This window comes from Oenanthe melanoleuca, chromosome 6 (genome assembly GCF_029582105.1).
Source record: "Oenanthe melanoleuca isolate GR-GAL-2019-014 chromosome 6, OMel1.0, whole genome shotgun sequence".
NCBI classification, from domain to species: Eukaryota; Metazoa; Chordata; class Aves; order Passeriformes; family Muscicapidae; genus Oenanthe; species Oenanthe melanoleuca.
In genome coordinates, this window is record NC_079340.1 from 1,726,276 (window position 1) to 1,752,200 (window position 25,925).

The 25,925-nt window shown below is 43.7% G+C and overlaps 1 protein-coding gene across 2 annotated transcripts in view; it reads right to left on the reverse strand.

Moving 5' to 3' along the window:
• PRKG1 (protein kinase cGMP-dependent 1) overlaps positions 1–25,925 on the reverse strand; it is a 339,627-nt gene that overhangs the window by 61,228 nt on the left and 252,474 nt on the right. For both annotated transcript variants that reach the window (XM_056495519.1, XM_056495518.1), the window contains exon 7: positions 24,725–24,819. In XM_056495519.1, coding sequence (XP_056351494.1) covers positions 24,725–24,819 — 95 coding nt within the window. The remainder of the gene's footprint in view (positions 1–24,724; positions 24,820–25,925) is intronic.

Here is a 25,925-nt window from a genome sequence, read left to right on the forward strand (position 1 = left end):
GCACTCTCTGCTTCCACTGCAGCAGAAAATGAGATTTACAGGTGCTGTTAGGAATAGAAATTCCCACTTAAAGACTGGAATATTGTTTAAAAAGGGTGATGCACATGCACTTTCCCTTCGAGGCAATCATTAATTAACTTTAATTGCTTTGGAGCTCTCTTCATATTCATACCTTTAGAGCAGACCAAGCAGAAATACAAGGGAAGAACATTAATATTGCAAACTGTGCTGGAATGCTGACTCTGAGTCTATTTGGCCTGGAATTAAGTGTGCATTAGTGCTAATTTACTCCATTGATAAATCACATTGTGCTAATTTAAAGCAGGGAGAAAGAGGCAGAGGAATAGCAGTGGATAATTATCTCTATTAACTCCTAAAACTTGGGTAAATACAGAGAGGATAAGGATGGATAATATTGAATTCCTCATTAAGTTGCTGTAGCCAGCTTTTGCCAATATATTGATCCATTAAAATGAGAATTCAAACTTGTTGGTGTCCACTAATTCTCATTCAAACTCAACACATTTGTCCCATTATCCCAGATGCCACAAAAAGTCATTTATCCCTTTAAATTTATGGATGTCAGACATGATTTGGTTACGGTTTTGTACTTGGATGATTATAGACCAGAAAAATACAATAAAATTGGTGGCCTCAGTTCAAACGTTTTCAATAAAATTTGAAATTATGTATTCAGATGCACAAGGGACTGCTGTAATTTCTGTTATCTTCTATCAATCCATCTTTTCCCAGAAGGTGACTTTGGCCAGCAGCTGCAGCACAGGGAGGTACAGAAATCCATGGAACTAAAGGTCAGTGAAACCTTGGAAGTGCATGGCATGAAAAACTCCAAGTGCAAGGCATTAATTGGGAAGGAAATTACTAAGAGGGGATTAAAGGAAAACTACCAGCAAGTGCCCAGCATTAAATGAGGGAGTAACTACTACAAGCAGCTTGCATTAAACACAACAAATAATTACTACAAGTGCACAGACTTCAGCACAGAACTTAGCTGCAAGTGCATGATATTAAGTGCAATGAGTAATAACTCTGCACAAAATTCAATGGAAAATTAACCACTAGTAAGTGCACTGCATTAAATGCAGAAGGAATTACTACAAGTGCATGGCATTGATTGCAACAAGAAATTACTACACGTGAACTGCACCAAATGCAAAAGTAATTACTATAAGGGCACACTAAATGTAATAATTGCTACAAGGGCAAAGCATTAAATCCAGAAGTTATTATTGGTAAATGCATGACATTGAAGGGAAAAGTAACCACTACAAGTGCAAGACATTAAATGCAGAAGTTACTGCAAGTGTGCTGCATTAAATGCAACAAGGAACCATGGCATTAACTGAAATAGTAACTACAACAAGTGCAGAGCATTAAAAACAAAGGTAATTACTCCCAGTGCACAGCATTAAATGGAAAACTAATTACAAGTAAATACATGAAACAACTAACTATTACCAGTGCAAAACATTAAATGCAGAGGTTAGTCCCAGTAAATAAACAGCTTTAAAGGCAAAATAACTGCTAGCAGTGCAACAAGGAATTTATGACAAGTGAAAAGTAATTACTGCATTAAATGCAACAGGTAGTTAATTACTACAAGGGCACTAAATACAAGTAATTATTTTAACAGCACAGCAGCTATTAGAAGTGCAATGTGAAATTAATGGAGGAGAGGAGAGGAGAGGAGAGGAGAGGAGAGGAGAGGAGAGGAGAGGAGAGGAGAGGAGAGGAGAGGAGAGGAGAGGAGAGGAGAGGAGAGGAGAGGAGAGGAGAGGAGAGGAGAGGAGAGGAGAGGAGAGGAGAGGAGAGGAGAGGAGAGGAGAGGAGAGGAGAGGAGAGGAGAGGAGAGGGCAGGACTGACTCAGACACTGCCTGGCCTTCATCCCCTTCCCCCTGGCAGCTGCTTCCCGAAAATCTGCATTTCTCCTCCGTGGGGTCTCCCTGGCTCTCCGAGCGCTCCGTGGCCATTTCCCCTGGACACACCTGATCCCCTCCAGCTCCCAGCTCTGGGTCAGCCCTGGCATTTCACAGCTCCCCCAGCCCAGACTCAGCACCTGCACAAAGGTCACAGCTGCTGCAGGGGCTCTGGGCTGTGGAAATCCAAGAGGTGAGGATTTGGGAGCCCTCAGGAGATCAACAGCCAAAAATCCCATCAGAGACCTCGTGTGCCCTTCTCAGCTCCTTAACCCCATGGTGGCAATAATATCCACGTTCCTGGATGTTCCCAGGTTTGTCACCACACCACTGGAAACACCAGGATGTTGTTTAAGGGATGAAATGCACAGATCTGGTTTTCTCCTTGGAATTTACAGCAAACCTCACCACAGTGGGAAGTTACAACAATTTTGCTTGTGACAAGCTGTCAACAATTCAATTTAAGAAGACAGAAGTTTATACTTCAGCCTCTGTCTCATGGTTTCCCTTTAGGCTGCCATAATTTGCCCTAAATGTAAAAATATTTGAGATAATTCCCATTGTTTTGCTTTTTTTTTAGCTACGTCCCCAAACTGCTGCAAGTCCTGCTCCAACAGGAGCTCCCATTGCTCCCAATCCCTTGGACAGGGACCCTACCCTGAGCAGTCAGTTTCACTGTCTGACAGCCCTTTCTGTAAAGGAATTTTTCCCAATATCCATCCTAAACCTCTTCTGGTGCAATTTGAGGCCATTTCCCTGTCCCTGTTCCCTGGCAGCAGAGCCTGACACCCCCTGGCTGTCCCCTCCTGTCAGCAAGAGCCACAAGGTGCCCCCTGAGCCTCCTTTTCTCCAGGCTGGCAGAATCTCAGGAGCAGCTCCTGGGAGTTTTGTTTTTAGTTTTACAACTCTCAGTGCAGTAAAGACAGAGCAGAATTTCCTTGACCAACAGAGCCTTGAAAGACCTGAGGCCTCAGCTTCATAAATATTCCAGTCAATTATCACAAAGGGCTCCTTTTTTTTTTTTTTTTTTGTAAATCTTGTTGTACAACCCTTCACAGGGCTTAAACCTTTAGGCTGGAACCCCTGGGAGTAGAAATATATTTTAAGAGCAGTCAGTAAGTGCTAACAAGATGCTCACAAGGCATAAAACAAAGTATTAGAGGGAGCTGGTGTATTTTCTACTTGGAGAGTTGTACATTTTGCTAACATTGAGTATAAAATCAGTATAATAGTGTTTTTAAAGCTCAGTGAGATAAATTGTTGTTCTCTAGGAAATGTTTTGTTTTCCCAATACCCATGAAGCTTCAATCACTTGGGGTTTTTGCTACATGCCTGGGGTACCTTGGAGTCAAATCTCTCCTGTTGCATTTCATTCCCTTTTAGGAAGTGAGATTTTAATGCCTGGTGGGATTTTTACAAGACTTTTTATGACATGGTTTTTCAAGTGCAGCTTTTTCCAATGGCACCTTTTATTACTTTCACATGAAAAATCTATAAAAGTTTAGTAGAGCATGCTGTGTTTATTAATCCCAGTGATGTATTTTTATATCAAAGCCAATGACAAATGGATGTTGGGTTCTCAGGAGGATGAAAGGTTGGAAAGCCAAACTTTGGCCTGTGTGGGGTGGTTTTTTTCCCATGGAAATCAGGCAGATCCAGGTGATTGATGCAGACATGGATCACAGAATTCATTAAATTTGGAGGAGTGGGAGGTGTCCCTGCCCATGGGTGGGAATGGATGTGCTTAGAGTCCATTCCAACCCAAACCATTCTGGGACCCCATGGACACAGCCACATCCAGCTGTTTCCTGATGTTCACCATTCCCTTCCCTAAAAATGAGGATAAAACCCCATTTCCTGGCTCAAGAAACTGAAGAACCACCCAGAGCAGAACCTGCTGCTGCCTGGGAGAGTCCCTGGCAGAAACCTCCTGTCCTGTGGGACCTCAGCTGACCATGGTGTGAATGATGGTTTTCAGAAATAAAAAATTAGGTCTTCCCTCCTGGGTTTTAAATGATGCCACAGGACTATCCAGAGGTTCCTAATTTGCTGCTGTTTGAGCTCTTTAATGCATTTTGCCACCTTCCAGAACTGCACACTTGACCTTGTTACAATACTCTTAATAAGGCTGATTTAAAGTATTTAGGACAAGACACATCAGATAGGGGGAAAAAAATGGAAAAATCCATTATTAGCTTGAATTTAGCAAGAAGAGCTCAAAGCTCAGCATCTCTATCTTCACTTTATTTTATTGGATATTTTCTGATTACAGCATGACTTTAAGGTGGGGGATAAGAATCAGCTTTACTGGGTATTCTGAGGAGTGGTACCCAAATTTGGTCATCTTCTATCCTTTAAAAAGAGAGCTTTGCCTTCCTAGAGACTTAAAAACGTCTTTTTAAAGCTTTGATTTCTTTTATTTCTAATAATTTCCAGTAATTCTAATAATTACTTTTATTTGTAATGACTTCCAATAATTCCAATAATAATAATAATTTTTAATGATTACTTTTATTTGTAATAATTTCTATAGCTTCACCTGCATCTTGGCCTATAGTTGCAACAGGGGGAGATACAACAATCACCTGCCTATTCTTCATTCAGTAAAAATAAATAAATAATCAAGGTTTTATGTGCCAAGGTTTTATGTGCCACAAAGGATTTCACTGCTCTGTGATTTCAAAATCACCTTTTAGGTGATTTTATAGGGGTTTTATATGGCAGGTGTTGCTCAACACCCAAATATGAAGGTGGAAGATTCAGCACTGGGAAGGCACAATAAAAACCTCAGCCATTATTACACTCATAATTTCAAGCCATGATGACCCTTCAAGAAACCTTGTCTTCCTTTTATCATTTCTATGAGGCAAACAGATATTTAAGAACAAATTGGGATGAATTCCAACATGGTGTTTGATTCTGAGGCCATTCAGCCCAGGAAGGACTCAGGAGCAAAAGTGTTCCTCCTCCATGGGAGGGTCTGCACTAAACCAATTCCACTGCTAAAATGGACAAGAACTTGTGGAAATTTGATTAGGGATTAAAAGGGTTTTCATAAAATAAAATGTCTGTCAAAAGAGGAAATAAAACTCCAAGCTTAAATAAAATATATATGGGAAAAATGCCCAGACATGAGGCTGGCTGAATTATAACTCTGGAATTTGAAAAACAGCACTGGAACAATCTGGGAAAGTCACCTGGAAATTAAGAATTATATTTTCCTAATAAATGTTCTGATATTAATATTCCCATGGGTCTTTCAGCCTTGGCAGAAAGCAGCACTGGGTGTCCTTGGGATGTCAGCATCTCCATGGGAATCAAATCCCTCCTCAATTAGTTTTCTAAAGAGGGAAATTTTGGTGCATGCAGGACAAAGTGAAGTTTTAGATAAAAGTTTTTGTCTTCTGGGAGTGTTCACATTCCAAATGTGTGTTTCAGGGAATGATCCCACTATTTAAGTGTCCAAAGCCAGGTTGGACAGGGCTTGGAGCATCCTGGGACAGTGGAAGGTGTCCCTGCCCATGGCAGGGGTGGCACTGGGTGGGCTTTAAGGTCCTTTTCAGCCCAAACAATTCTGGGATTGATATCTGGGGTTGATATTCCCAATAAAGAAAATAATAACTATTTATTTCAAATAGCACTTTCCAGATCCACAACTGACAGGCAGCAAACTCCAGGGGAACACAATTCCCTGTGGCTCTCTCTCTGCTGGAGCCAGGAGCCAAAGGCAGGCTGGAACTTCCAGAAGCTGCAGTGCCAAGGGAAGGTGGCAGATGGATTTGGGATGTTTGCCTGGACACCTGTGCAAAGTGCCACCCTCAGCTCAGCTCCCACCCAGGTGTTCACACTTCCAAGTGCCAAACAGCCTTTCCTGAAACACCTGCCTGCAGCCAGGAGGATCCATTTCACAAATCCCATTTCAGCAAAACAAAAAATCCCACCTTCTGTTAATTCCACTGAGCTTTTCTGAGTCTTCCTGGCAAACAGAGGGATTATTGGCAGTGCTGGGGTGGGAAGACTTGGAAGGCAGAGAATCATGGAATGGTTTGTGCTGGGAGGGCCATTAAGGATCAGCTCATTCCACCCCTGCCATGGGCAGGGACACCTTCCACAGTCCCAGGCTGCTCCAATCCCATCCAACCTGGCTTTGGACATTTCCAGGGATCCAGGGGCAGCCACAGCTTCTCTGGGAATCTGTGCCAGAGCCTCCCACCCTCCCAGGAACAATTCCTGCCCAATATCCCATCCATCCCTGCCCTCTGGCAGTGGGAAGCCATTCCCTGTGTCCTGTCCCTCCATCCCTTGTCCACTGCCTGGGAAGGGAATTCCAATGAAACCCAAGAGCTGCCACAGCTCACTGAGGATACACACTGCAGGTGTTCCCATATCCAGCTGAAATCCTTATTCTTGCTGACTTGTAATGCTGAAAGAGATGAGTATCTCATCCCTTAGCCTTTGCTCCCAAGTCCTGCATGGAATCTGTTTTACACCCCTGTAACTGCACCCATCCCACCATGGCTGGATCTGCCAGCATCAGGACAAGCAAGGAATGACAGAACTGTTGGGAAAGCCCTCTAGGATCATCCAGTCCAACCCTCCACCCAAGAGTGTCCATTCCCCCCAAAACCCTGACCCTGAGTGCCACATGCACAGTTTTATTCCCTGCAGGGAGCCACTGTGTCCCACCAGTGTTTCCCAGCACTGAGGTGGGAACCATGCTCTGAAATCCCTCTCTGCTGATGGTAAAACCATTTCCAGTGGCCTCACCATTCCCATTGCTCCCAGGAAACCCTCAGTGATATTGCTATCACTTATTACAGTGTTCTCAGCAGCTCAGAAAGGCAGGAAGAGCAAACAGCTTTAGGAATATCCTATAGCAATTAAAACTCATATTTGAAGGTAAACTGTGTCTTGAGTTTAGTCTGAAGTAACAGATTAACCCAAATCTGAGTGACACACTGGGATGGTAGAATCTCCTTGCCTGCCAAACTCATTAATGATCCAACCCAATTACTCATGTAATTTATTCAGAATTATTTTAATGAACCAGAGTCTCACTAGTCCAGAATTAATTATATTCCCCAAGTGAAACAACCCAGGGGCACAAAATGACCACTTTTTCATTAAAGTGAAATAAAACCCTACCAGATCCTACACATTGCTGCTTTAATCAGCCAGTGGTCAACAAGAGCATCTTTAAGATACATTAAATGCTAATTATCCCATTCAAGGACAAATCAATTAAACCTTGAACAAATCAGAAGAGTTTCTAGAAACTGGTGCCTTGCAGACAAACCTACCCTGCATAGGGAACTTGATCAGATCATCCAAAGCCAGGCAAAGCCAAAGACCCAGGAAATGCCAAAACCCCAGGGAACTGGCACAGATAAAGAGGAAACCTTTTATTTGCATTATTTTCCTCTAAAATGAAGAGCAGCAACAACTGAATTCAGCAGCCAGAGTCACATGAAATGGTCCTTGACACATTTTCTTCATGAAGGACTCAGCAGCCACAATTTAATATTATTTAATAAGAGACTAACACGAAGGGGGATAAGAAGACCTCCAAGACCACTGATAAACCAACCCCACCTTGTCAACTCCTTCCAGCTGTGGCTGCCCCTGGATCCCTGGCAGTGCCCAAGGCCAGGCTGGATGGGGCTTGGAGCAGCCTGGGATAGTGGAAGGTGTCCCTGCCATGGCAGAGGGTGGAATTTTGAATGCTTAATGCTCCTTCCAAGCCATTCTGGGATTCAAAGAAATCCCAGTCCCTTTTCCCATGGCTACCTCATCCCTCTCCAAGCCCTGGATACTGATGACAACTTGGGCCTGGATGGAAAATGTGGATTCCCCAAACTGAGAAGTGATCCAGTGCTTCTCCTGAGCTCCAGCAGGAACACAGGGTCACAGGGTCATTGTCCCATTATGACTTCAAAGCTCCTGACAATTAAAATCCTTCCCTTCCACTCTCTCACTATCCTTAATCTGGAATCTCCACATGGGAAAAGTATCTTCTGCAGCCATAAAAGGAGAAATAAGGCTACAAGGTTAACTCCAATACTTTATTACAGACCTTTCATCAAGAGTTTGCAAATGATAAAACATTTCCTAAATGAGCCTGCATTCCTTGGAGATGTCCTGCTTAGGGAGCTTTATTCACTTTATCCATAAAATATCTCAAGGACATGCTGGGGGAAAGTTTAAAATCTTAATTTTTCCTCTTTTTTTTGCAGCAGCAGGACAATAAACAACAGTGCAAAAGGCTCTGACTTTTCCAGTGTTTCAAAGAGTTTCAGCTCCCCCAAGTTTCCCAGGTGGAGGGATCTCTCCCAAACTGCCAAATTATTTCTTATTTATTATTTCTCCAAGTCTCTGAGAGCCTGTCCAGAAAGGACACACGGTGGAAGATTAAAAAAATATAATGTAATGTCTATGGATTAATTCTGTGCCCTTGTGGACACCCCCAAATCCATGGAGACTAGATATATTCCATTTTCCTGACAATAAAGACCAGGCTCAAGAGCTTTTTGAAGCAAACAGTGGCAATAATCCCTGTTAAATCCCAGATTCCTTGGCTTAAATTATTTTTCTTGGGATTTATTCCCCCAGGAATTTTTTTTTAAGCAGCTCCAAGTTTTGTCATTTAGGAGGTTTAGCTGGGACATGATGGAAAACTTCAGGAAAATTTGGAGCAGTGTAATAGCTGATGCTCCTTCCTTGGAGAGTTTTAAGATGAGGCTGGACAAGGGAATGATGACTTTGCTCCAGGAGCTGGGACATCCCTGCTTGGAGCAGGAAGATGGAGCAGGGACCTTTGGACCAATTTTTGGCCAATATTGAGCTGATTTTTGTCTATTTCCTGCTCACACTTCCCCACTCCCTCTGGCAAATCCAACTCATTTGTAAATGTCCCAGGATTTTTACACAGCCCCAATTCCAGGTCCTGTGAAGAACAAGAACCAAACACCTTTTTGTACCACCTCAGTTTTCCTTCAGGCAGATTGATCCCAGGAAGCTTGAAGAGAGCACTGGGAGAATTTCAGATGCCAATTCCAAATGCAAGATAGGAGAGGAAATCCATCTCCTTTGGCAAAGTTTCCTAAGTGTCCAAGGTCAGGATGTTAAAAGCTCAGGATGTTAAAATCCTGGGAAGGCTTCACCAGCAGTGGGGAACTGGGATCATGTCCTGGTTGTTTGATGCAAGATTTCCTCTGCAGCTTCTTGGCTTGGATGTCATCTGTGCAAAGTGTCCCAGCCTCTTTGGGGCCTGGCACATTCCCTCCACTCCACTGAACTCCCAAATATTCCCAGAATTTTTACTTTTACCTTAAATTTTACCTAATCCCTGCAGTACCATGGAAGAGCTGAGTCCTTTCAGTCTGTAGGAACTTCCTGCCCAGGAACTTCACATCCCTTTCTCTCTCTCTCTCTCTGATTTAATTTCCTTTAATTTTTTTCCCCCTGGGAAAAATGTTTTCCCACCCACTCAGCTGTAGAAGGCTAAAGATGGTTTGGAAGGCTTCAATCCAGGACCAAAAGCTCATTTATTATGAAGGAATCCTTCCCTGGGAGGGTGGGCAGGCCCTGGCACAGGGTGCCCAGAGCAGCTGTGGCTGCCCCTGGATCCCTGGCAGTGCCCAAGGCCAGGCTGGAAGGGACTTGGAACAACCTGGGATAGTGGGAGGTGTCCCTGACATGGCAGGGGTTAAAATTGGATTAATGCCCCTTCCAAACCAAAACATTCCAGGATTCTGATATTCCCTGTCACCATCTCTGCCCTAGAATGCCCCTTATTTTTAACACAGTTCCTTGGGAGTGAAGCTCCCAAATATTTTATATCCAAAATTATACTACAAGCTGAGAAAATAAATCAGCACCTAGGACAAATGCTGAGTAACCTCCTGTAATAGTCATTTTCATCTTTATAAGACCATGGTTTATATAAAACTCTAAAACTTCCAGTTTCATCTCAATTCTACAACTGCCAGCCATTCATTTAATTACAGCCTGACTGTGGACAAAATGGAATTTAGCAGGTGCCTTAAGGATGTGTCATTTAGAGCTTTAGACTTCAGGAATCACGAACTGGATTTTACAAAACCAGGGGCTGAGGGGGGAAAAAAAATTAAATATAAAACATTTTGATGAATTTAAATCTCTGCCAGCTCTTTCAGCACACAGAGTGAAATTGCTTCGTTAGAGAAGTTCTGCCACATAACCCTAATCCACTTTTTCAGCCTGAACAAACCTGAGATTAAATTGAGATGAAGGTTGCCCACAGCTTTAGCAGTTTTAAATGAACATTTTCCTTTTTTTTAAATTTAACATAAGCACAGCTAAACCTCTGAAAAATATCTGTTTCATCCAAGGCATGCAGCTCAACAATTCCCATCCCTCCTGTTGGATTTGGGACAATCTGAAATTCCTGGGAGAATCACTGACACCTTGCTTCAAACAGCAAAAGCCTGCAGAGATCTTGGTGAAAAACATCAATTTAAAGAAATAAATACAGGAAATGTAATTATTGTCAGCAAATCTGCACTTTCTAGGGGGTCTCAAAGCCTGGGCAGCTCTGTGGGTATTTTAAATTCTCCCAGGCTCAGGAGCATCTGGAAGAAGCCCCAGGATACTTTTTGGAGTGCAATAAATGAGTGGGATGCCAAAATCACCAGTGGAAAGGTTGTATGGGGGCAGGTCACGGAGGGAAAAAGAACTGGAGTTTCAGGCAAGAAAACTGAGAAGTCAGGATCTAAACAAAAGGGTCAGAGTAATCCTGATGGATAACAGCAATTCCAGAGCAGCCTCACAGTGTCCAGCCATAAAACCTCTGGAGGGTTTTGCCATATGGAAATCTTGAGACTTTCTATATTTTCTTGGGAGAGAGACAAGTCCAGAAATGAGTTGTGACATCAGGACAGAGGAAATGAGCTGAAAGTTGAGTGAAGAGAGGAAAAAAACACCAAAGAAAAAAGACAAAAAGGAGGAAACAAACACCTGAAATCCCCATGTGGAGGCTGGAGAATCAACACAACTCTTCCACCACACACAGGATGAAGGAAGTTTGGGATGCCAAGAGAAGGTTACAGTTGGCAGCTCTGAATTCCAGTGACAACTCTTCAAGTACAAAAACGGATTGGTGGTCCTGGGACTTTTTATGAATGCTTAGGAATGCTGAATTTAAAGACCAAGTTGAGCTGATTGACCAAAAGATGAAGAAAGGAAAAAGAAGTAAGAATCAAATCCATCCATTCAGATAGAGGCTCTAATCTCTTTAAGGCTGGAGTTGTGCCAGGTGCCTCCTGTGAGCTCAGCTCAAATCATGACCCAACGATGCTGTAAAACTGTGGGAGAAGAAATCCCAACAGCTTTCCATACAATAAATAATACTGATGGTAAGGAGAGAGGAAAATGGGGCAGCAGCTCAGAACTCAGAGCTCAAAATGTGTTCATCTGGTGAGGGAAAAGATCCAAAAGAGAGAAGGAAATGAAGGGAAGTAGCAAAAGAAAGATTGAATATAATGGTGACCATGAAGATGACTCCAAGAAGAGACCAGAAGAGAATTACTTTTGCATCCCAGAGCAGGACAGAGTTGTGGTGGGACATGTGCTGCTTCAAAACAGAGATCTTGAGGCACAGGAACAGACTATCCTTGTGTGCCAAAAGATGAGCTGACGAGGCAAACATCCAGCCTGGATGGGCAACCAGGTTTTGAAGGAATTTAGGAAAAAAAAGAGGATGTATCATCTTTGGAATGAGGGTCAGTCTCTCAGGAAGTATTTAAGGGGGTTGCTAGGGCACATAGGAAAAAAAATTAGGGAGACCAAAGCTCAGTTCAAACTTAATTTGGCAACTTTTGTAAAGGATAATTAAAAATGTTTTTACAAATATATTAATGGCAAAAGAAAGGGTAAGACCAACCTTTTTTTTCTAAGGAGGGAACTTAGTAACTGCAGATGAGAAGATAACAGAAGTGCTTAATGCCTTCTGTCTTTAGTGGGAAGCCAGTTTGTCCTCAGGATAACTGTCCTCCCAGGTTGGCAGGTGGTGTCAGGGAGCAGAACAGCCCCCCTGTCATCCAGGAGGAAGCAGTCAGAGACCTGCTGAGCCACTTAGATGCTCATGAATCTAAGATCCATCCTAGGGTTATAAGGAAGCTGCAAAGCCACTCTCCATCATTTGCCAACAGTCCTGGCTCACTAGTGAGGTTCCAGATGACTGGAAACTGGCCAGTGTGACACCCATCCACAAGAAGGGCTGGAAGGAGGATCCTGGTAATTCTAGGCCAGTCAGCCTGACCTCAGTACCTGGTAAGGTAATGGAACACTTTATACTGAGTGCCATCACACAGCACTCACGGGATGGCCAGGGTATCACACCTAGCCAGCATGGGTTTAGGAGGGGCAGGTCATGCTTGACCAACTTGATCTGCTTTTATGACCAAGTGACCCACCTGGCTGATGCAGAAAAGGCTGTCAATGTTGGCTACCTGGACTTCAGTAAGGCCTTTGCCACTGTCTCCCACAGCATACTCCTGGAAAAACTGGCAGCCCACGGCTTGGACAGGAGCACTCTTCACTGGGTTAAGACCTGGCTGGATGGACAGGAGGTGGTGAACAGTGCTGTATCCAGCTGGTGGCCAGTCACTAGTGGTGTCCCCCAGGGGTCAGTGCTGGGGCCAGTCCTCTTTAATATCTTCACTGATGATCTGGATGAGGGGACTGAGTCCTCCATCCCTAAAATTGTAGATGACCCCAAGCTGGGAGCATGTGTTGATCTGTTGGAAGGTAGGAGGGCTCTGCAAAGGGACCTGGACAGGCTGGATAGATGTGATGAGTCCAACAACATGAAGTTTAACAAGTCCAAGTCTTGCACTTTGTCCACAACAACCTCCTGCAATGCTACAGGCTGGGGACAGAGTGGCTGGACAATGCCCAGGCAGAAAGAGACCTGGGGGTATTGGTTGACAGCTGACTGAACATGAGCCAGCAGTGTGCCCTGGTGGCCAAGAAGGCAAACAGCACCTGGTCTGGATCTGGAATGGTGTGGCCAGCAGGAGCAGGGAGCTCATTCTTCTGGAGGACATTGAGACACTTGAGTGTGTCCAGAGGAAACAACGAGGCTGGAGAGGGGCTTGGAGCACAAGCCCTGTGAGGAACGGCTGAGGGAGCTGGGCTTGTTCAGCCTGGAGAAAAGGAGACTCAGGGGTGACCTTATCACTCTCTACAACTCCCTGAAAGGTGGTTGCAGTCAGGTGGGTTTGGTCTCTTTCACCAGCAGCAACTAACAGAACAGGAGGACACAGTCCTAAGCTGCACCAAGGGAAATATAGGTGGATATTAGGAAAAGTTTTTTTTTATGGAAAGACTGATAAAGTACTGGAATTGTCTGCACAGGGAGATGGTGGAGTCATCATCCCTGGATGTCTTCAAAAAAAGATTGGATGTGGCACTTGGTGCCATGGTTTAGTTGAGGTTTTAGGGCATGGGCTGGACTTGATGATCTTGAAAGTCTCTTCCAACCCAGTGATTCTGTGATTCTGTGATTCTATGATGTGACAGCACCTCAGGAGAACCATGACTTCTCCATTTTGTCTTTGGAAAGAGAAAAGCAGGGACTTCTTGGGCAGAGAATGGAGACAAAATCTGACAAATGGTGGTCAGGGAATGAAAAGACGGCTGGAGAGATGGCAGAGGGGGAAGACAATAATCATAATTAAGGAAATCAGCCTGCTGCAGGGTTCCTGCCAGCACAGCTTGGCAGCACAAGAACAAGTGGATCTGGTGATAAGGACCTTGTGTGTGGAGAACAAAGAAGACAGAGGAGGTTTGGAGCCTTGAACCTGCAAAGAACCAGCTGCTGCAGGACTGGAACAGGAAGATGGGCCATGGGAAGGGAAGGAGAGGTCCCAGAGGAGCAGGGGCTGCATGGGCTCTCCACTGGCCAGATGTCCATCAGGGTAATGGCCAGACTTTAATAAAGCAGATAACTCACAGAGAAGGCAGCATGGTCCAGTCTATCCCAAAAATGCCAGGAAACCAAAGGTTAATTCCAGTGTTGAGGCTGCTCTCACACCTCCACTCACCAGCAGTGCTGAGACTCCCATATCCATTAAGGGTGTCTGGCTGGAAATACCCAGCATTGTGCATGGAGTGTCCCAGTGCCCAGCCCTCATCCAGCCCTGTGTCCCAGCTCTGGTGGTGAGGCAGGAGCTGTCCAGCTGTCACATCTGTTCACACACTCTCCCACACAGCTGGCACAGCTGGAGATGTTTCCCCTCTTAAACTCCCTGGAATAGGAAGCTTGAGCCTCCAGTGGAGATTTGGAGTGATGTCTTAAGATTTTAGCCTTTATATTTTCAAATCCTGTACTGCATTAGTGCATAACCCTAGACTCCATATAAAGTGTTAGTTAACTGTCTTCACACTTTGGTCAGACAAAACAATCCTTCCAGGCCTGAGATCCAAGGACACCCAACAGCCTCAGTCCACAAAAAGTAAAAACAAAAGTGAATTGGAGGTATATGACTGCATTACCTGAAGCTGTAAGTGGAGGAGTAACCCCTGATATGTAAATGGATCAAACTTATATCTGCATGAAAAACTCGTGATCATTGTCCATCTCAGAGGCACCTGGCTGCCCAAGGTGTACCTTCAATAAATATTTACTCTTATTCCCTTAATCTTGTCTAGCCTCTGTTCCAGGCAGCCACTGCAAGGCATCAGGAGGATCAATGGCAACATGGTTCAGCCCAACAAAATGTGGGTGGGTCATTAAGCCCTAAGGGGAGCACTCCTAAACAAACCCCAACCCTCTGTGTTCAGCAAAAAGGGACTCTGGACCTCCCCCACATGGACTTTATGATAAAAAACAGGCTCTTCTGGTTTTTTTTAAGAGCAAAACCATCCCAAAATCCCAGTTCTGGGAGGCAAAACCAAAGGTAACCCCAGCTCCTCACACTAATCCTGGCCCCGTCACAGGAGTGCTGCCTCTCACAGGAGCCATGCTCAGGCTGTGCCCTCACCTAAATAACCCCCAAATTTGGGTAGTGATAACACCATTTATCACTTTTAAGTGTTACCCTTCTCAGGGTGGGTATTCCCAGCCAGCTCCCCAAGATGCCAGTGGCCAGGCTGGCTCCAGCACTTGGAAATCACAGTGACACCACACAGGGACAGGGAAAGGTGGAACAACAGGAAACTTCTAGGATGCACCAAGGAACTAAAAGCTTAAGTGTATTTTTTTTTTATCAACAGCCAGGGCAACTCAAAGTGAGATCAGAGGCTGCCACTGAAAGTGGAGTTGTTGGAGCCTGATCTGCCATCACCAGCATAAACAGCCCCTGTGTCAAGTCTGGACATCATAAAAGATCTGCTCTGACACTTAAAATTGATGGTAATATTCATTAAATTCAAAGCAGGGGACTGGTAGAGTGATGGCTGTAAAGAAATGGATATATACACAGGACAGGAATAGTACTCAGCCTATGAAACCCTGGGTGTTTATGCAAACATAAATAAATCAGGATTATTCCTACATTGTTCCCAGCTTGGTATCACTGACTGAGCCCCTTCCAGTGTCTAAAGGGGCTCCAGGAGAGCTGGAGAGGGACTGGGGACAAGGGATGGAAGGGACAGGACACAGGGAATGGCTTCCCACTGACAAAGGGCAAATTTAGATGGGATATTGTGAATAAATCCTTCCCTGGGATGATGGGGAGCCCCTGGCACAGGGTGCCCAGAGCAGCTGTGGCTGCCCCTGGATCCCTGGCAGTGCCCAAGGGATGCTGGACAGGACTTGGAGCAGCCTGGGACAGTGGAAGGTGTCCCTGCCCAAGGCAGGGTGGCACTGGATGGGCTTTCACCACTTCCCCAAGTGCCACCTGCAAACATCCCTTAAATCCCCCCAGGAATGCTGATCCCAGCACTGCCATGGGTGCCTGTCCCAGTGACTGACAACATTTTGGTGGAGAAATTTCCCTTTGTATCCAACCTAAACCTCCTCTGGTGCAACCTGAGGCTGTTTCCTTTGGTCCCTTTGTGTTTAATTACAGCAGGAAAAAGGCAAGCCTTGAACTGATATTATTCTGCATTTTAGAGGTGGAATTATTTTAATATGACTCTAATAAAGAAAATCTGATTATTTATAAACCACAGGCCTTAACACTTAATTACAATGGTGCCTCATAATGATCACCAAATGAGTGTGCCCTGCATCTCTATTCCAGGCTCCTGTGCAGAAAACTCCCACGATTTTCTAAAATGGATAAATTACAGGAATTTTAAACAGAACTCCAAAGCCTGACATACAAACCCAAATCCATCCTGGGTACAAAAGGAGATTTGAACAGGAGCCACATCACGAGGAGCTGGATTAAATTTAGCCACAAATTTAAGCTGATATCCCATTTTTTTGCTCTCTTTTCCCCTCTTCAATTCCATCTTGTTGTAAACCTTCTCTGAGGGTTTGCTAACATGGATTATCCTGTCTACATCCCATGAATTAATTCCTACTCCTGCATCCCCTATAGGCATCTTCACTTGTTTGGGTTTTTTTTTTTTAATAGGAAGCCAAGAGAATTCAAATTCACTGCTGCACTCCTCAGTTCTACTTAATGCTTACAAACTTGAACAGAACTGGCAGGAATACTTTTGATGGAACCATTTTCCCAGGAAAAATGTGTGAATTCCTCACTGAAATTCTTGTACAGGGATTTTTCTCTCCTCTCATTAAAAATACATTTATTTTACAGCATGGATTTTTTTTTATCCCCAACTAGAAATATTTGTCACAAACAATCATTTTGACACAAACATCCTCATTGGTAAATCCTAGGATAAAACATTTGGATCTAATAGGTGATGGTTATTATTGACAGCAAGGTATTGCTGCAGGACAAAAATTATGTGGGATTTTTTTTTAATTTTTTTTTTTTTTTTTTGTGCACAACACAGGAATTGCTTGTAAAAAATCATGAAAAGAGAGAAAAGGGAAGAGTTTGGAGCTTTCAGCCCTACCAGGCTGTTTCACACACTCCAGATGTGAAAAACAAAGTGCAATCCCAGGATTTTGCTCTTTCCAGGAAGCAAGAACCAGATCTGACCCCTGAAATCTCTTCCATCACCACCCATTCCACTCATCTTGCTTCAAACAGGAAAATAAATCCCCTAAATTGTGTTATTTAAAGGATTTTACAAATTAAAACCATATTCTTTTGATGTGAATGGTGCTCCAGCAGCTTTCTTAGCTAATAAATAGCAATAATATTTATTATTTCCTATGCATTCCTTATTGCAGCTCTGAAGAAAGACAGAGGGGAAAAGCCATTGGAAAAAATTCATGGAGAAGATAATTGCAGCAAAAGTAAAAATATGGGTAACTACAGACCTTCTGTAGTTGCTGCTTTGCCCCAAACCCCTGGAATTTTGCATTTCTTTCTCCATCTGGCACATTCTGTTTCCCCAACATTAGATATATATATTATTTTTTTAATTATTTTTTTTAACTTAGCAGGAATATTGTCTTTGCACTTTAGACAACATCTTCAAAGGAAAAAAAACAACAATTTGAGTGCTGGGCTATGACTCAGTTGGAGAAAAGCAAGAACAATTCATAAGCTGTGATTTTCTAAACTAGCAATTGTCTCTAAGACTCCAAACCACTTGCTTATTTACTAACTACATCTGAGTCATCAACTTGGCTCTGAGTTTAACTTCCCCACACAAATTAATGTTATTTATGCCCTTTTTGTGAGGAGAAGTAGAAGAGTAGTAAAATTTTGATTTTTTTAGACCCCTAGAAAGGTTTGGGTTGGAAAGGATCTTACATCCTAATGGATCTTCTTCCCTGAGAGAGATTTTGGGTTGATAAAAATACTTTAAAGACAGATATTAAAAGGCTGAGAGAATTGGGATTGCTCAGCCTAGAGAAGGGAAGCTTTGGGGTGACTTCAGTGTGTCCTTCCAGTGCCTGAAGAGGACAACAGGGAAGATGGAGAGAAATTTTGGACAAAGAATGGAGGGACAGGACAAAGGGGTATTTTTAAGGTCCCTTCCCACTCAAACCACTCCATGATTCTGGTATTTATTTTCTTTTTTCTTACAAAATAAATATAAAAAAAAAAAAAAAAAAAAAAAAAAAAAAAGGTGAATTCCTGTGCACCAGCCTTTCATTCCTGACCAGCCCCATCCCTTCAGAACCTGAGGTGTTTCCATGAGGATCTATTTGACCAGCCTGACTAAAGTGGTACCAGCTTAAAATTTTTAAATTGCACAGAAATTAGGAAAAAACCCTGAGATTCTAAACTGAAGTGTTTGTCAGAACACAGAACTGCACTGCAGGTGCTGAGGTCCAGCTCCAAACATTTATATAAATATAATGTTTTATATACATGAGATTTATCTAGAAACATATTACAACAGTTTTAAGACATGGAATTTTCTATCACTGTGGTTCTTATAACGAAAAAGTAGGGCTGAGTTCAGAAGATCCCAGAGTGGTTTGAGCTGGAAGGGATTTTACAGATCATGTACTTCCAGCTGCCTTGCCATAGGCAGGGACACCTTCCAGAAATCTTCACAAGTCACTAAATGTGCCAGAAAATTGGCTTCACCCAGCTTGTTGCCACATGTATGATCTCAGACAACAGACCCTAAAAATCAACAAGTCAACTGCACATCTGAGGCCTTGGAGGAACTGCCTCAAGCAGCAGATGGCTCATCCATAAAAAAAAACAACTAAAAAAAACCCAAACAACCACCATTAAAAGCCCAAACCTTCTGTGGCAATTAGTGCCACATTTCAAAGTGTGCAGGAGGAGAAGGAAGATTTTAAAACTGCCTGAGGATATTCAACCCAGCAAGGATGATAAATGATCAAAGATGCAGCTCTGGTTCAGGATGATGGTCAGCAATTAATTCTGGGTGCTAGAATCCATTCTGTGTTGTGATTTTAGGCAGGAAGAGCCAATAATATCAATTCATCCCTGCTGGAAAAGCAGAAAATAAACTGTTCCTCAGGAGTGCAGTGCAGTGCTCCCAAGCAGGGTGCTGTGAGAGCCATCACATCTTGGTCCCTTCCAGCTCATTCCATCATATTTTGGCAAAAAAAGGGCAGAGAGGGAAGGCCCAGAATGGTGGAAACCAGCACAGAATTCCAGAATGGTTTGGGTTGGGACCTTAAAGCTCATCTTCTGACAATTCAGGGACACCTTCCACTATCCCAGGGTGCTCCAAGCCTTGGACACTTCCAGGCCATGCCAGGATTATGATTTTTGGGGATTCTACCACTTCCCTGGGCACTCTGTTCCAATGCTTTACAAATTCTTCCTGATGTTCAGTCTGAACCTCCCCTGGCCATTTCCTCTTCTATTGCTGGGTACCTGGGAGAAGTGCCTGACTTGGAGAAAGGGAAGCAAATCCATCATGCTTGTAATACTGGAATTAAACAAACCACAAAGGGCCTGATGGAAATTCCACAATTTTGCAATCATAACCCCCCTCCATCTGTGCTGGAGCTGCAACAGCAGCCTGGAAAGGGCAGGGCCATGTTTCCCACCATTTATTGAATTTCTGCCATGGGTGCCCCCAGGAGATCCATCTGCTCCAAGGCACAGCTGCCACCTCTCCAAGCCACCCCTGCAGGAGGAGCTCCAGCCTGAGGGGAGCAGATGGTGACACCATCCCTCTGTCACTTTGCCTGCCCTCCAAAGCCTCTGGGAGGGTTTTGTTTCAGGGAATTGCTTTTCCCAAAGCCTGGAAAAAGTTTCTTATGCCTCAGAGATCTAAATCCATCAGGGCTCCCACCTCCCTGCCAGAGAAAGGGAAATAAAGGCTAAAAGATATTCTGAAATCACCCTGTGCTTGCAAGTGTAAAAAGTATCTGAGATAATGGATGATAAAAATTCCAGCCAGTCCTTGGAGACCAAGTCATGGGATGCACACAGAGCACAGGTGTTGGGAAATAGGGGAAAACACCCTGGAATTATGGAAAAAACCCTACAATTTAGCAACAGGGATGGCAGAAATCCTTCTCCATTTGCCAGAGTTAGAAGGCTGGGCTAATTCATTCTTTTGGAGCTGTTTTTATTTATTCTCCTGCACATCAACACTTGAAGCACTGCTTCCATTTTATGGTGGCCTCTACATATGGGGACATCTCCATCTCCATGGAGCTCCTGGCTGGGAAGCTGCACTATCCTGGACTGCAGTCCTACCTGTGACTGCTTTAATTCCCTTTCCTGCTCTTCCAAACTGGGCTGCAATGGGAATAGGGAATGGCTTCCCCCAGGAGCAAACCTTCCCTCATTGTCCTTCCACCTCACAGCCCATTTTTCCAGCCCTTTCCCATCACAAATTCCATCTGCTTTCCTACACCAGAATTTTACTGCTCCTCCAGCTCTTTCCCAACACTTTGTGGTGGTTGGATGCCTGTTCCCAAAAGCACACAGATTGCAACAGAAGGAGCTGTGGTTCTCCCTGAAGAAATAGGAATTACAATGGTATTTTCCTATTTTTATCTATCTTTTATTCATATATGTCTCTCTGGAAATGTTACCCTGAGATTAAATTCCTGCTACATCTACACTTGTGTGCCTGACTCTGTGTCCCAGAGTGACAAATATTTCCAAACCTCCATTCCACTCTCTTTTCCCTGGAAAATTCAGGACAATGAGGTTCATAGGGCAGCAGATGGGAAGGATTTAGTGGGAGCAGGGGATGGCAAGGAAGGTGTCCCATGAAAATAGAAAAGGAATAGGAATAGGAATAGGAATAGGAATAGGAATAGGAATAGGAATAGGAATAGGAATAGGAATAGGAATAGGAATAGGAATAGGAATAGGAACAGGAAAAAGGAAAAAGAGAAAAGCAAAAAGCAAAAAGAGAAAAGGGCTCCTTTCCAGGACAGCCAAAAAACCCAAAAAAAGCTGGAGAGAACAAGAAAGGAGAGAGCAGGGCAGCAAGATGGGGCATCCCAAAGACTTCCAGGTTTGATTATGAAGTTTGGAAAGAAACCCTGAGTTTTTCAGTTATTCCCTGGGAAAAGGAGCAGTGGAAAGGTCAGGTGAGTCCAGCAGTGGCATCACTGAAGGACACAAAAGGAAAGTGGGAATTAGAGCAGGGAGCAGAGGAGCAGGAGCAGGGTGATCCCAGCACCTCTTGGAGAGTTAATAAAAATAACAATTAATTTTGGAGTCTGAGTCAAGAAAAAACACTCTATAAGAAAAAGAAACTAAGTCCTACTTTTATTGATGTCTCATTCTCAGCTTGTTAAAAAGCTTTTGGTATTAAATTCAGCTCCAACATTAATTTCTGAATAAAGAGAGCTCAGACATCACCAGCTGCAATCCTGATGGGAATATTCCTGATTTGATATTTCCCATGTGCATTCTCATGATTTTCTGCTTGCTGATGTCAACATCCACCACAGCAATTCCCATTATTCCAGGTGGGAAATATGGTATCAGGTTTTTGGTCAGCACAGAAATTGGCCCATTGACATTCCTACCCAAACCCATGGATATTGTTTTGTTGTTCCAGGAAATTATCAGGGCACAAATCATGCCTCAGGGATTTGGGGCAGGTAGAGAAGAGCTGATTTCTGTAACTTAGGGAAAATAACTACCAGAGGTGGAGATGTAAAATGAGAAATAGCACAAATTTTCTTGGAAGTAGATGTGTTGTCCCATGAGGAACAGCTACCACCATTCTCATTTTCAGATCATCAAGAATGTAACAAAAAACCAGATATAAATCAGTCCCAACAGCTCAGTTATCACTGCAGGGGTCACCAGGGCACAGCACCTCCTGCACAACCCAAAGAACACAATTCCTTCCTCCCCCTACACCCCACAAACACATTCTGCAGAGAATAAATCCCCCATGTCCTTCTCACAGAGCAAGTAACTTTCTTATTTTCCACGGCAGCCCACACAGGTAAATGAACAAACTCAGCAGTATTCAGAATAAAATAGCATTAAAAATCTCCTTCTAGAAATGCAATAAAACAGCCTTAAAGCCAGCTGCTCTTTTCATGCTGGAACATGGAATACATTTGTTATAATTTTGTGCTATTCCTGTAGGTTTGAACCATCCACATTCTCATTGCTTTTCTCAGTAGGATACACCCACATGTTTATATTTAAACATAAATACTTCCAGTAGACACATTTATGTTATGGAGGCCCTGACTCAGCTTCAGTTTGTAGCTGAAGCAGTAGCTATAGTAGCCCATATTCTTCTTCTTTTGCCATTGCCCAGGAGTGTTTAGGGATCCCTTTTTTATAAAGCAAAGCACTCATCTTAAAATCCCAGCTGGCCCTCAAATTTGGCCAGTTTGGTCAAAGCATTATGAACTAAACTATGAATATTTCTATCAAATCTCCTCCCTCTCCTGCTCCATCATCACCTCTCCAAACATCATCCCCCTGCCCTGCTCCAGGTCCAGAACTCCTCCTGAATCCCAAAACCAGATGAGCTCCACATCACTCAAATCACTAGCCCTGAGTAAATCCAATATATGATGGAATATGCAGCAGGAAGGAGGCATCCATGGAATCCCAGACTGGTTGGAGTAAGAAGGGAACTTAAAGCCCACCCCACTCCACCCCCTGCCTTGAGCAGAAACACCTTCCACTATCCCAGGGTGCACAGAACCCTCATTTTCCTAAAGATTTGCTCCTTGTTCTTTTTTCTTCCCCCATCATTTTCTTTCTCAAGACTCCCTGCCACAGTCTTAAACCAGATTTTCCATCCAATGGGATAGATGGCTGCTCCCAAAAAGGCCAGCACCCCATAATTTGTCAGCCAGTTTTAGTACCTGAGTTATTCACATTGGGTTATTACTGAGTTTAGCACCTGAGCTGCATTGAGTTATCTCCCCATGCTGATTTGGAGGAACTTTATTTCTCTGCTGATAGAAATAATTCTTGCAACCAGACCTGTAATATATTTTCTTTCCAATGAAGAAAACAACACCTGATGGTGGAGCACCCTAAATTATGTCATGCTAGACTGCAAATTATCCATCTGCTGCCTGCAATTAGCCAGGAAGGTACAAGGGGGCCTGGGAGAGGATGTGGATCCTCATTTCATGGCTTGTTCTGCTGGTGTGCAATGGGATACTGGGAACTAATGGGTGCCATCTGCTGTGAGGTGGAAAATGGGATAATGGCTCTGTCAGGGACATATTGCTGGGAGGAATTTGTTATCCCAGCTCCTGCTTGGCTGCATTTCTGCATTATTTTCTACCCTAATGAAGAAATTATTTGTAGCTGTTGTTTTATACCAGGTTTTCATAAAGTGTCCCTTGCTCTGTAAGGTCCATTCCAACCCAAACCATTCTGGAATTCCAAGTATTGCTAAGGCCCTGGTAAAGTCTTAAAAAATAAATCAACAATAAAAAGGAAAAAAAAATAGAGTAAAAATTTCATTTTATCTCAAGCTATCAGCCATAGCTGTATTTTACAGCAGTGCCATCATCCTAAAGGTTTCCCAAGTGGCACAACAGGGATGTCTCACACAATCCTGACAGAAACTCATTAATTATCAATTTATTGAGCTACCAAATGTTTACATGACAATATTTTTACATTAGCTCATTTAAGTGTCCCTGTAAGACTCCTGTGATTATCAGCAAACTGGAGGGATGGTTCTGGATAGCAAAAAAAAAAAAAAAAACCCAAAAAAAAACACAGAATGGTTTGGCTTGGAAGGGACCTTAAAAGCCCATCCAGTGCCACCCCTGCCAGGGGCAGGGACACCTTCCACTGTCCCAGGCAGCTCCAAGCCCCACCAAACTGGCTTTGGACACTGCCAGGGATGGCAGGGCTGTGTTTTCTCTGCATGCTGAGAACACCATCTCAATAGTTAAGTTTCCATTTCTATATTGAATATTCAAATACATGCAGCCAAGTATTGTAAATTAATCAATCTCAAATTACTACATTTGAAATGCCAAGGAATTCCCATCATGGGGATGCTCTGTGTCACCAGGGCTGTGCAGGGATGGAATCAAAATCAGAATATTTCTTCAATAACCACAATATTTTTTAATTAAGGTAGAGGTTCATAGACTTGAGGTTTGTGCTCGATACATCTCTGGCTGCCAAGAAGTGCCAGGAAATTCAGCCTCCAAATATTCTGCCATCTTTTATTTGGGAGAAGGGTGGTAGAGGAGAGATTGGCCATGTTACCACAGCATCCTAAAAAAAACCCAAGAGCTCTGGCACCCATAGGAAAAGATGTTTGTCATGAAGATGAATGAGTGTCCCAAATTCCTGCCTTAATGAAGCCTATTTTTATAATAAACACCTGTTGAATATGGATTTGCAGCCTCTCTCCTTTTAGCTCATCCCCAAAAGGAAAATGTTTATATAAAAGTGCTCACTCACATCCAATTTCCACCTCCAAAATCCCACATAAATACAGCACAGCAATTTAAACCTCCCAACTGCCCTGTTTTCAGCCATCCACCCCACCAGAATGAGCATAAAGGAACAACACTCCAGAGTTGCAAAAATCAAACTCTTTGAACTTTCAATGGATGTTTGGGGGAGGAAGCACAAAGATAAACTAATTTTTGGTGTTCACAAGCAAGGGAAGGTCTGCATTTGGCTGCTCAAGTGCTGAACAAACCCATTTCCCACTGAGGAGGGACCTCCAAGAGAGATCCAGTGACTCCAAAAGAATAAATCCACTTCCAGTCTCTTCCCAAACAGCCAGAACCACCTGAAAGCTGCAAAAATATCAAATATCAGCATTTAAGAACTACTTCAGCAGGAGCACTTACCCTTGGAGGGCTTTTTCTCCAAACCAGTCCCCCTTCCCCAGCGTGCGCAGGAAGACGGGATCCTCACTGGGAGAGTCCTCCCGGGTAACGTTCACCTGTGGAAAAGCCAAACCCCAGGGGATTCAGGGAGCTCTTCAGCAACAACCCAAACCTCCTTGCTCAGAGGGGAATTTGTCACCTCCTGGGCTCCTCTGGAACAATATAACTCTCCAGAGTCCTGCACTCTTCCCTTGGCATTGCCAGCCGACCGTCCAAGAAAATGAGCGGTGATTTTTCTTTTTCCTACTACTCCTGGAAAAACACACAGCTTTGGATTTCTGGGGATGTTTTTACCTGCACAAGCACAGTCACAGGAGAATGTAATCCCAAAAATTTGCTGTGCCTCTATCAGACACACGGGCTAAGCTTTGTTCCACATGATTCCCAGCATTCCCAGCATTCCCAAATCACACAAATCACCCCCATTTGGCCACAACTGAAGTGAACCAGTTTGGGGCACTGCAGGATGAATCTTGGCTCTGCTCTCTCCCCAGTTCAGGGAGGGGACAATTCCAGCTGGAGCAGAAATCAAATCCTTCCATCTTGTTAACCAGAGCTTTGCACATGGAAATTCCCAAAGCCAAAAGGTGGGATGTCAGTGTCAGGCACATCCTTTTGGATTCAGTGATATCCCAGTGTAATTTCCTGATTAAATTCACACTTGTGGCTTGCACTTTCTCCCAGCTCTTTAAGGGGAGGCAGGACCAGTGGGTTTTGAGAGAGAAATGACCAGCACACAGTGCTGAACACCTGCACTGACTCATGGAAGGGCAGGGAATGTGGGATGGATGAGCCAGGAACACCTCTGGACAAACAGGGAGCTTCAATGCAGATTTCAGCCCTTTTTCCATGACTTCCACTGATCTCAGGTAAAGAGTGTTCAGGGATTAGGACAGTGTGGCTTCTGCAAGGTTCAAAGCTCTGAGCCAGCCTCCAGTGGGGAACCTGCATCACACTGGTGCCACACTGTGGATTTTAAAGGGAAAAGGGTGGAAAATGGCCCATGCTGCCTCTGGATAAAGGCAAGTGATGGAGCAGCAGCACTTCCCAAGCAGAAGGGAATGAGCCATTTCCATCTATTGTTATTCCACAGATTTCTGCACACAGCATGTTTGGAAGTCACTTTGATTTCTGCTTGGTAGGACTTGAGAAAACAAGTTGA